The 12,428-nt window shown below is 41.4% G+C and overlaps 1 protein-coding gene across 6 annotated transcripts in view; it reads right to left on the bottom strand.

Annotated features, from left to right (window-relative positions):
• itpr1a (inositol 1,4,5-trisphosphate receptor, type 1a) overlaps positions 1-12,428 on the bottom strand; it is a 163,761-nt gene that overhangs the window by 7,744 nt on the left and 143,589 nt on the right. For 5 of the 6 annotated variants that reach the window (XM_058403087.1, XM_058403086.1, XM_058403085.1 and 2 more), the window contains 5 exons: positions 12,204-12,326; positions 11,863-12,038; positions 2,242-2,406; positions 1,924-2,113; positions 1,750-1,842 (listed from right to left, as the gene is read on the bottom strand). In XM_058403087.1, coding sequence (XP_058259070.1) covers positions 1,750-1,842; positions 1,924-2,113; positions 2,242-2,406; positions 11,863-12,038; positions 12,204-12,326 — 747 coding nt within the window. Of the gene's footprint in view, positions 1-1,749; positions 1,843-1,923; positions 2,114-2,241; positions 2,407-11,862; positions 12,053-12,203; positions 12,327-12,428 lie in introns of those variants that run through there. The other variant, XR_009206065.1, reaches the window with a different exon arrangement.

Here is a 12,428-nt window from a genome sequence, read left to right on the forward strand (position 1 = left end):
AAGGGGTGTGTAAGAGTGTGTGTAAGGGGTGTGTAAGAGTGTGTAAGAGTGTGTGTAAGGGGTGTGTAAGAGTGTGTGTAAGGGGTGTGTGGGGTGTGTAAGAGTGTGTGTAAGGGGTGTGTGGGGTGTGTAAGAGTGTGTGTGAGGGGTGTGTGGGGTGTGTAAGAGTGTGTGTGAGGGGTGTGTGGGGTGTGTAAGAGTGTGTGTGAGGGGTGTGTGGGGTGTGTAAGAGTGTGTGTGAGGGGTGTGTGGGGTGTGTAAGAGTGTGTGTAAGGGGTGTGTAAGAGTGTGTGTAAGGGGTGTGTAAGAGTGTGTGTAAGGGGTGTGTAAGAGTGTGTAAGAGTGTGTGTAAGGGGTGTGTGGGGTGTGTAAGAGTGTGTGTAAGGGGTGTGTGGGGTGTGTAAGAGTGTGTGTGAGGGGTGTGTGGGGTGTGTAAGAGTGTGTGTAAGGGGTGTGTGGGGTGTGTAAGAGTGTGTGTGAGGGGTGTGTGGGGTGTGTAAGAGTGTGTGTGAGGGGTGTGTGGGGTGTGTAAGAGTGTGTGTGAGGGGTGTGTAAGAGTGTGTGTGAGGGGTGTGTGGGGTGTGTAAGAGTGTGTGTGAGGGGTGTGTGGGGTGTGTAAGAGTGTGTGTGAGGGGTGTGTGGGGTGTGTAAGAGTGTGTGTGAGGGGTGTGTGGGGTGTGTAAGAGTGTGTGTGAGGGGTGTGTGGGGTGTGTAAGAGTGTGTGTGAGGGGTGTGTGGGGTGTGTAAGAGTGTGTGTGAGGGGTGTGTGGGGTGTGTAAGAGTGTGTGTGAGGGGTGTGTAAGGGTGTGTGTGAGGGGTGTGTGGGGTGTGTAAGAGTGTGTGTGAGGGGTGTGTGGGGTGTGTAAGAGTGTGTGTGAGGGGTGTGTGGGGTGTGTAAGAGTGTGTGAGGGGTGTGTAAGAGTGTGTGTGAGGGGTGTGTGGGGTGTGTAAGAGTGTGTGTGAGGGGTGTGTGGGGTGTGTAAGAGTGTGTGTGAGGGGTGTGTGGGGTGTGTAAGAGTGTGTGTGAGGGGTGTGTGGGGTGTGTAAGAGTGTGTGTGAGGGGTGTGTGGGGTGTGTAAGAGTGTGTGTGAGGGGTGTGTGGGGTGTGTAAGAGTGTGTGTGAGGGGTGTGTGGGGTGTGTAAGAGTGTGTGTGAGGGGTGTGTGGGGTGTGTAAGAGTGTGTGTGAGGGGTGTGTGGGGTGTGTAAGAGTGTGTGTGAGGGGTGTGTGGGGTGTGTAAGAGTGTGTGTGAGGGGTGTGTGGGGTGTGTAAGAGTGTGTGTGAGGGGTGTGTGGGGTGTGTAAGAGTGTGTGTGAGGGGTGTGTGGGGTGTGTAAGAGTGTGTGTGAGGGGTGTGTGGGGTGTGTAAGAGTGTGTGTGAGGGGTGTGTGGGGTGTGTAAGAGTGTGTGTGAGGGGTGTGTGGGGTGTGTAAGAGTGTGTGTGAGGGGTGTGTGGGGTGTGTAAGAGTGTGTGTGAGGGGTGTGTGGGGTGTGTAAGAGTGTGTGTGAGGGGTGTGTGGGGTGTGTAAGAGTGTGTGTGAGGGGTGTGTGGGGTGTGTAAGAGTGTGTGTGAGGGGTGTGTGGGGTGTGTAAGAGGGTGTGTGAGGGGTGTGTGGGGTGTGTAAGAGTGTGTGTGAGGGGTGTGTGGGGTGTGTAAGAGTGTGTGTGAGGGGTGTGTGGGGTCAGCCACAATGCTGTTAGCTTTGTTATAATTATTATTTAATCATAAAATCAGCTGAAATGATTTTTACCTTTTCCATTTTCACCCACAGACAGACATGTCCCGTTCTCCAACACACACGAACCCTCCGACAGGAAACTGCTTGCCTGATTCACTCCTTCCTCTACACACACACACACACACACACGCCATTTTCCAAATGCTATTTTGACATTTGTGTGTGTGTGTGTGTGTGTGTGTTTACCAAGAGTGGAGTTAGAGATATGGTCCACCTCCAGTATAAAATCATCTTTAAAGAAGATGTAGCCCACGATGGAGAAGAGATAAACCAGTATGAGTCCCAGTACAGCAGTCAGGACAATGGAGCGACCGTTTCTCGTTACACTTTTAATCACATTCAACAACGTTTCCTCTCTGTTCACCAGGTCAAACAACTACAACACACACAACACACACAACACAGACAACACAGACAAGAAATACGTCAGTTACTCACCAGTACACAGGTGGTGTGTTTAGGATTAAGACAGTGTGTGAGAAGGTAAAGGTCAGTGACAGTCACCAGTAAGCTGTAGAAGAAGACATGTCCACACAGGCCCATTGTACAGATGAGAAGGTAAAGCAGGTGAAAAAGGAACTCTCTGTCCATCACCATTGCTCTGTAACCGCGAGTGAACGTCCCTCTGTTCCCCACAAAACTCAGCAGGAACACAATCTTATTACACACCTGAAAACACACAACAGGCATTATACACAAAACTGCAGCAGACAAGCAGAAACACAGTGTGTTACAGTGTGTATTACAGTGTGTATTACCGTGTGTGTTAGTGGGTTACAGTGTGTGTTATAGTGTGTGTTAGTGTGTTACAGTGCGTGTTACAGTGTGTCACAGTGTGTGTTACAATGTGTTACAGTGTGTGTCACAGTGTGTTACAATGTGTTACAGTGTGTATCACAGTGTGTTACAGTCACAGTGTGTTAGTGTGTTACAGTGTGTGTGACAGTGTGTCACAGTGTGTGTTATAATGTGTTACAGTGTGTGTCACAGTGTGTATCACAGTGTGTTAGTGTGTTACAGTGTGTGTTACAGTGTGTTGCAGTGTGTTACAGTGTGTGTAACAGTGTGTATTACAGTGTGTGTTAGTGTGTGTGACAGTGTATTACAGTGTGTTACAGTGTGTATTACAGTGTGTTAGTGTGTGTTACAGTGTGTATCAGTGTGTTACTGTGTATTACAGTGTGTTACAGTGTGTATCACAGTGTGTTACTGTGTATTACAGTGTATTACAGTGTGTTACAGTGTTACAGTGTGTATCACAGTGTGTTACTGTATCACAGTGTATTGAAGTGTATTACAGTGTGTGTTACAGTGTTACAGTGTGTATCACAGTGTGTTACAGTGTGTCAGTGTGTGTTACAGTGTGTTAGTGTGTTACAGTGTGTTACAGTGTTACAGTGTGTATCACAGTGTGTTACAGTGTATTACAGTGTATTACAGTGTTACAGTGTGTATCACAGTGTGTTACAGTGTGTCAGTGTGTGTTACAGTGTGTTAGTGTGTTACAGTGTGTTAATGTGTTACAGTGTATGTGTCAGTGTGTGTTACAGTGTGTTACAGTGTGTCAGTGTGTTAGTGTGTCAGTGTGTGTTAGTGTGTTACAGTGTGTTGCAGTGTGTTACAGTGTATGTTAGTGTGTTAGTGTGTGTGACAGTGTGTGTTACAGTGTGTGTTAGTGTATTACAGTGCATTGCAGTGTTAGTGTGTGACAGTGTGTGTTACAATGTGTTACAGTGTGTTACAGCGTGTATCACAGTGTGAAACTGTGTATTACAGTGTGTTACAGTGTGTGTGACAGTGTGTGTTACAGTGTATTACAGTGTGCTACAGTGTGTGTGACAGTGTGTGTCACAGTGTATTACAGTGTGCTACAGTGTGTTAGTGTCACAGTGTGTGTTACAATGTGTTAGTGTGTGTTACAGTGTGTTGCAGTGTGTTACAGTGTATGTTAGTATGTTACAGTGTGTGTGACAGTGTGTGTTACAGTGTATTACAGTGTGCTACAGTGTGTGTGACAGTGTGTGTTACAGTGTATTACAGTGTGCTACAGTGTGTGTGACAGTGTATTACAGTGTGTTAGTGTGTGTTACAGTGTATTATAGTGTATTACAGTGTGTTACAGTGTGTGTTACAATATGTTACAGTGTGTGTTAGTGTGTTACATTATGTGTTACAGTGTGTATCAGTGTGATACAGTGTGTGTTAGTGTGTTACAGTGTGTATTAGTGTGTTACAATGTGTGTTACAGTGTGTATCACAGTGTGTTACTGTGTGTTACAGTGTGTATCACAGTGTGTTACTGTGTATTACAGTGTTACAGTGTGTGTTACAGTGTGTATCACAGTGTATTGAAGTGTATTACAGTGTGTATCACAGTGAGTATCACAGTGTGTTACAGTGTGTCAGTGTGTGTTACAGTGTGTCAGTGTGTGTTACAGTGTGTTACAGTGTGTCAGTGTGTTACAGTGTGTTAGTGTGTTACAGTGTGTGTTAGTGTGTTACAGTGTGTTACAGTGTGTTAGTGTATTACAGTGTGTGTTAGTGTGTTACAGTGTATTAGTGTGTATTACAGTGTGTGTTAGTGTGTTACAGTGTGTGTTACAGTGTGATGCAGTGTGTGACAGTGTGTGTTACAGTGTGTGTGAGTGTGTGTTACAGTGTATTAGTGTGTATTACAGTGTGTGTTAGTGTGTTACAGTGTGTGTTACAGTGTGTTTTAGTGTTACAGTGTGTGTTACAATGTGTTACAGTGTGTGTCAGTGTGTTACAGTGTGTATCATAGTGTGATACAGTGTGTGTTAGTGTGTTACAGTATGTGTTAGTGTGTTACAGTGTGTGTTACAATGTGTTACATTGTGTGTTAGTGTGTTACACTGTGTATCATAGTGTGATACAGTGTGTGTCAGTGTGTTAGTGTGTGTTACAGTGTGTATCATAGTGTGATACAGTGTGTGTTAGTGTGTTACAGTGTGTATTACTGTGTTACAGTGTGTGTTACAGTGTGTGTTACAGTGTGATGCAGTGTGTGTGACAGTGTGTGTGAGTGTGTGTTACAGTGTATTAGTGTGTATTAGTGTGTTACAGTGTGTGTTGCAGTGTGTTTTAGTGTTACAGTGTGTGTTACAATGTGTTACAGTGTGTGTTAGTGTGTTACAGTGTATTACAGTGTGTTACAGTGTGTGTTAGTGTGTTACAGTGTGTGTTACAATGTTACATTGTGTGTTAGTGTGTTACAGTGTGTGTTACAGTGTGTATCATAGTGTGATACAGTGTGTGTTAGTGTGTTACAGTGTGTATTACTGTGTTACAATGTGTGTTACAGTGTGTATCACAGTGTGTTACTGTGTATTACAGTGTGTTACAGTGTGTGTTACTGTGTTACAGTGTGTATCACAGTGTATTGAAGTGTATTACAGTGTGTGTTAGTGTGTGTTACAGTGTATTAGTGTGTATTACAGTGTGTTAGTGTGTGACAGTGTGTGTTACAGTGTGATGCAGTGTGTGTTACAGTGTGTGTTACAATATGTTACAGTGTGTGTTAGTGTGTTACATTATGTGTTACAGTGTGTATCATAGTGTGATACAGTGTGTGTTAGTGTGTTACAGTGTGTATTACTGTGTTACAATGTGTGTTACAGTGTGTATCACAGTGTGTTACTGTGTGTATCACAGTGTATTGAAGTGTATTACAGTGTGTGTTACAATGTTACAGTGTGTATCACAGTGAGTATCACAGTGTGTTACAATGTGTCAGTGTGTGTTACAGTGTCAGTGTGTGTTACAGTGTGTTGCAGTGTTTGTTACAGTGTGTTACAGTGTGTTAGTGTGTTACAGTGTGTGTTAGTGTGTTACAGTGTATGTGACAGTGTGTATCATAGTGTGATACAGTGTGTGTTAGTGTGTTACAGTGTGTATTACTGTGTTACAATGTGTGTTACAGTGTGTATCACAGTGTGTTACTGTGTATTACAGTGTGTTACAGTGTGTGTTACAGTGTTATAGTGTGTATCACAGTGTATTGAAGTGTATTACAGTGTGTGTTAGTGTGTTACAGTGTATTAGTGTGTATTACAGTGTGTTAGTGTGTGAGTGTGTGTTACAGTGTGATGCAGTGTGTGTTAGTGTGTTAGTGCGTTAGTGTATTACAGTGTGTGTTAGTGTGTGTTACAGTGTATTAGTGTGTATTACAGTGTGTGTTACAGTGTGTTAGTGTATTACAGTGTGTGTTAGTGTGTGTTACAGTGTGTTACAGTGTGTATTACAGTGTGTGTTACAGTGTGATGCAGTGTGTGTGACAGTGTGTGTGAGTGTGTTAGTGTATTAGTGTGTATTACAGTGTGTGTTAGTGTGTTACAGTGTTACAGTGTGTTTTAGTGTTACAGTGTGTGTGTGTGTTAGTGTATTAGTGTGTATTACAGTGTGTGTTAGTGTGTTACAGTGTGTTTTAGTGTTACAGTGTGTGTTACAATGTGTTACAGTGTGTGTTACAATGTGTTACAGTGTGTGTTAGTGTGTTACACTGTGTGTTATAGTGTGTATCAGTGTGATACAGTGTGTGTTAGTGTTACAGTGTGTGTTACAATGTGTTACATTGTGTGTTAGTGTGTTACACTGTGTGTTACAGTGTGTATCATAGTGTGATACAGTGTGTGTTACAGTGTGTATCATAGTGTCATACAGTGTGTGTTAGTGTGTTACAGTGTGTATTACTGTTACAATGTGTGTTACAGTGTGTGTTACAGTGTGATGCAGTGTGTGTGACAGTGTGTGTGAGTGTGTGTTACAGTGTATTAGTGTGTATTAGTGTGTTACAGTGTGTGTTACAGTGTGTTTTAGTGTTACAGTGTGTGTTACAATGTGTTACAGTGTGTGTTAGTGTGTTACAGTGTATTACAGTGTGTTACAGTGTGTGTTAGTGTGTTACAATGTGTGTTACAATGTGTTACATTGTGTGTTAGTGTGTTACACTGTGTTACAGTGTGTATCAGTGTGATACAGTGTGTGTTAGTGTGTTACAGTGTGTGTTACAGTGTGTATCATAGTGTGATACAGTGTGTGTTAGTGTGTTACAGTGTGTATTACTGTGTTACAATGTGTGTTACAGTGTGTATCACAGTGTGTTACTGTGTATTACAGTGTGTTACAGTGTGTGTTACAGTGTTATAGTGTGTATCACAGTGTATTGAAGTGTATTACAGTGTGTGTTAGTGTGTTACAGTGTATTAGTGTGTATTACAGTGTGTTAGTGTGTGACAGTGTGTGTTACAGTGTGATGCAGTGTGTGTTACAGTGTGTTAGTGCGTTAGTGTATTACAGTGTGTGTTAGTGTGTGTTACAGTGTATTAGTGTGTATTACAGTGTGTGTTACAGTGTGTTAGTGTGTTACAGTGTGTGTTAGTGTGTTACAGTGTGTGTTACAGTGTGTTAGTGTGTTACAGTGTGTGTTACAGTGTGTTAGTGTGTGTTACAATGTGTTAGTGTGTGTTAGGGTATTACAGTGTGTTAGTGTGTTACAGTGTGAGTTACAATGTGTTACATTGTGTTAGTGTGTTACATTGTGTGTTACAGTGTATATCATAGTGTGATAGTGTGTTAGTGTGTTACAGTGTATTAGTGTGTTACAATGTGTGTTACAGTGTGTATCACAGTGTGTTACAGTGTGTGTTACAGTGTTACAGTGTGTATCACAGTGTTAGTGTGTCAGTGTGTGTTACAGTGTGTGTTACAGTGTGTCAGTGTGTGTTACAGTGTGTGTTAGTGTCAGTTTGTGTTACAGTGTGTGTTACAGTGTGTTAGTGTGTTACAGTGTGTGTTACAATATGTTACAGTGTGTGTTAGTGTGTTACATTGTGTTACAGTGTGTATCATAGTGTGATACAGTGTGTATTAGTGTGTTACAGTGTGTATCACAGTGTGTTACTGTGTATTACAGTGTTACAGTGTGTGTTACAGTGTGTATCACAGTGTGTTACTGTGTGTATCACAATGTATTGAAGTGTATTACAGTGTGTGTTACAATGTTACAGTGAATATCACAGTTTGTTACAGTGTGTCAGTGTGTGTTAGTGTGTTACAGTGTGTCAGTGTGTTACAGTGTGTTAGTGTGTTGCAGTGTTTGTTAGTGTGTTACAGTGTGTTAGTGTGTTACAGTGTGTGTTACAGTGTGTTGCAGTGTGTTACAGTGTGTGTGACAGTGTGTGTTACAGTGTGTTAGTGTGTTAGTGTGTTACAGTGTGTGTTACAGTGTGATGCAGTGTGTGTGACAGTGTGTTTTAGTGTTACAGTGTGTGTTACAATGTGTTACAGTGTGTGTTAGTGTGTTACAGTGTATTACAGTGTTACAGTGTGTTACAGTGTGTTACAATGTGTTACATTGTGTGTTAGTGTGTTACACTGTGTTTTACAGTGTGTATCATAGTGTGATAGTGTGTGTTAGTGTGTTACAGTGTGTATTACTGTGTTACAGTATCACAGTGTGTTACTGTGTATTACAGTGTGTGTTACAGTGTTACAGTGTTTATCACAGTGTATTGAAGTGTATTACAGTGTTAGTGTGTGTTACAGTGTATTAGTGTGTATTACAGTGTGTTAGTGTGTGACAGTGCGTGTTACAGTGTGATGCAGTGTGTGTGACAGTGTGTTACAGTGTGTTAGTGTGTGTTACAGTGTATTAGTGTGTATTACAGTGTGTTAGTGTGTTACAGTGTGTGTTACAGTGTGTGTTAGTGTGTTACAGTGTGTGTTAGTGTGTTACAGTGTGTGTTACAGTATATTACAGTGTGTTACAGTGTGTGTTACAATGTGTTACATTGTGTGTTAGTGTGTTACATTGTGTGTTACAGTGTGTATCATAGTGTGATACAGTGTATTACAGTGTGTTACAGTGTGTTACAGTGTGTTACTGTGTGTATCACAGTGTATTGAAGTGTATTACAGTGTGTGTTACAGTGTGTGTTACAGTGTGTCAGTGTGTGTTACAGTGTGTTACAGTTTGTTAGTGTGTTAGTTTGTGTTACAGTGTGTCAGTGTGTGTTAGTGTGTTACAGTATGTTACAGTGTGTCAGTGTGTGTTACAGTGTGTTACAGTGCGTTAGTGTGCTAGTGTGTGTTACAGTGTTACAGTGTGTGTTACAATGTGTTAGTGTGTATCACAGTGTGTTACAATGTGTGTTACAGTGTGTGTTAGTGTGTCACAGTGTGTTACAATGTGTTACAGTGTGTGTTAGTGTGTTACAGTGTGTTACAGTGTGTTGCAGTGTGTTACAGTGTATGTTAGTGTGTGTGACAGTGTGTTACAGTGTGTGTTAGTGTATTACAGTGTGTGTTAGTGTGTTACAGTGTATTACATTGTGTGTTACAGTGTGTTACAGTGTGTGTTAGTGTATTACAGTGTGTGTTAGTGTGTTACAGTGTATTACATTGTGTGTTACAGTGTGTTACAGTGTGTGTTAGTGTCTTACAGTGTGTTTTACAATGTGTTACAGTGTGGGTTAGTGTATCACAGTGTGTATCACAGTGTGATACAGTGTGTGTTAGTGTGTTACAATTTGTGTTACAGTGTGTATCACAGTGTGTTACTGTGTATTACAGTATGTGTTACAGTGTGTGTTACAGTGTATTACAGTGTGTGTTACGGTGTGTTAGTATGTGTGTCACAGTGTGTTAGTGTGTCAGTGTGTGTTACAGTGTGTTAGTGTGTCAGTTTGTGTTAGTGTATTACAGTGTGTGTTATAGTGTGTTACAGTTTGTTAAAGTGTGTGTTACAGTGTGTCAGTGTGTGTTACAGTGTGTTAGTGTATTACAGTGTGTGTTACAGTGTGTGTTACAGTGTGTTAGTGTGTCAGTGTGTGTTAGTGTGTTACAATGTGTTATAGTGTGTGTTAGTGTGTTACAGTGTGTTACAGTGTGTCACAGTGTGTGTTACAGTGTGTATTACAGTGTGTGTTACAGTGTGTGTTACAATGTGATACAGCATATGTTAGTGTGTTACAGTGTGTGTTACAGTGTATCAAAGTGTGTTACCATGTGTGTTAGTGTGTTACAGTTTGTGTTAGTGTGTGTATTACAGTGTGTATCACAGTGTTACAGTGTGTATCACAGTGTTACAGTGTGTATCACAGTGTTACAGTGTGTTAGTGTGTCAGTTTGTGTTACAGTGTGTGTTACAGTGTATTACAGTGTGTTACAGTGTGTCAGTGTGTATTACAGTGTGTGTTTGTGTGTCAGTGTGTGTTAGTATGTTACAGTATTTTACAGTGTGTGTTAGTGTGTCAGTTTGTGTTACAGTGTGTTACAGTGTGTTAGTGTGTCACAGTGTGTGTTAGTGTGTTACAGTATGTGTTAGTGTGTTACAGTGTGTTACAGTGTGTTAGTGTGTCACAGTGTGTGTTAGTGTGTTACAGTGTGTGTTACAGTATGTGTTAGTGTGTTACAGTGTGTTACAGTGTATTACAGTGTGTTAGTGTGTCACAGTGTGTGTTAGTGTGTTACAGTGTGTGTTACAGTATGTGTTAGTGTGTTACAGTGTGTGTTAGTGTGTTACAGTGTGTGTTACAGTATGTGTTAGTGTGTTACAGTGTGTGTTAGTGTGTTTCAGTGTGTGTTAGTGTGTTAGTGTGTGTTAGTGTGTTACAATGTGTGTTACAGTGTGTGTTGCAGTGTGTGACAGTGTGTTAGTGTATTACAGTGTGTTAGTGTGTGTTAAAGTGTATTACACTGTGTATTACAGTGTGTTACAGTGTGTGTTAGTGTATTACAGTGTGTGTTAGTGTATTACAGTGTGTTAGTGTATTACAGTGTGTGTTAGTGTGTGTTACAGTGTATTACAGTGTGTGTTACAGTGTGTTAGTGTGTTACAATGTGTTACAGTGTATATCACAGTGTGTTACAGTGTATTAGTGTGTATTACAGTGTGTGTTAGTGTGTTACAATGTGTTACAGTGTGTGTTACAATGTGTGTTACAGTGTGTGTTAGTGTGTTACAGTGTGTTACAGTGTGTGACAGTGTGTGTTACAGTGTGTTAGTGTATTACAGTGTGTGTTAGTGTGTTACAGTGTATTAGAGTGTGTATTACAGTGTGTGATACAGTGTGTTAGTGTGTTACAGTGTGTGTTAGTGTGTTACAATGTGTGTTACAGTGTATATCACAGTGTGTTACTGTGTATTACAGTGTGTTACAGTGTGTGTATTACAGTGTGTTACAGTGTTACAGTGTGTATTAGTGTTTTACAGTGTGTATCACAGTGTGTTACAGTGTGTGTTAGTTTGTCAGTTTGTCTTACAGTGTGTGTTACAGTGTGTCAGTGTGTGTTACAGTGTGTTACAGTGTATTACAGTGTGTGTTACAGTGTGTTACAGTGTGTTAGTGTGTCAGTGTGTTACAGTGTGTTAGTGTGTCAGTTTGTGTTAGTGTATTACAGTGTGTGTTACAGTGTGTGTTACAGTGTGTGTTAGTGTGTCAGTGTGTGTTACAGTGTGTTACAGTGTTTTAGTGTGTCAGTTTGTGTTAGTGTATTACAGTGTGTGTTACAGTGTGTGTTAGTGTGTCAGTGTGTGTTACAGTGTGTTAGTGTGTTACAGTGTGTTACAGTGTATTACAGTGTGTGTTACAGTGTGTTACAGTGTGTGTTAGTGTGTCAGTGTATTACAGTGTGTTACAGTGTGTGTTAGTGTGTGTTAGTGTGTCAGTGTGTGTTACAGTGTGTTAGTGTGTTACAGTGTGTTACAGTGTATTACAGTGTGTGTTACAGTGTGTTACAGTGTGTGTTAGTGTGTCAGTGTATTACAGTGTGTTACAGTGTGTGTTAGTGTGTCAGTGTATTACAGTGTGTTACAGTGTGTGTTAGTGTGTCAGTGTATTACAGTGTGTTACAGTGTGTGTTAGTGTGTCAGTGTGTGTTACAGTGTGTTATGTTTCCTCTCTGTTCACCAGGTCAGACAACTACAACATTAGATCTTCAGTTCAGATCAACATTAGTGTCATTTTGTCACAGCATGAATCTGATCATTACTGTTCTGATTAATATTAATACTGTTCTGATTTCTGTTGGTTCCTGGTTTTGGTTCAGATCTTGTGTGAAATAAACATGAAGATGTTGGAGGTGTGTGTGTGTGTGTGCACGTACATTGAATGCTCCCAGGAGAGAAAGCATGTGATGCAGGCCTAAAGAGAACCCCAGGCGCAGGACAGAAGAGATGACCAGAACCCTTACTGCATTTGGACTGGGCCACAGTAACACAAACACCAACGAGCCCAACACTCCCCCCCACAGTAACAGAGACACTGATGGCTCCAAATGACCTGGAACACACACACTATAGACTGAACATTTACATATACAGGGTTCCTGCTGTGGTGCTTTAGAAAGAACTAGCTGTTTTTTCTCTGTTGGTATGTGAAATGATGATGATGATGATGCTAATTAATATGGTGATGATGATGATGAAGGTGTTCTGCTGTACTCACTATCACTCACACTCTCCAGTGGATAGAAAAACGCCACCAGCACGTTAATCAGCACGGCCAGGTTAAATGACACATTACTCCAGAACGACATGTTCCTACTGCACCAGTACAACACCGGCTGGGCTGAAACACACACACACTTACTAATAAAGGATAAAAATAGATTTACATTTACGGCATTTGGCAGACGTTCTTATGCAGAGCGAAGTGCTTCAAGTCACTATC

Source organism: Hemibagrus wyckioides, linkage group LG11 (genome assembly GCF_019097595.1).
Source record: "Hemibagrus wyckioides isolate EC202008001 linkage group LG11, SWU_Hwy_1.0, whole genome shotgun sequence".
NCBI lineage: Eukaryota > Metazoa > Chordata > Actinopteri > Siluriformes > Bagridae > Hemibagrus > Hemibagrus wyckioides.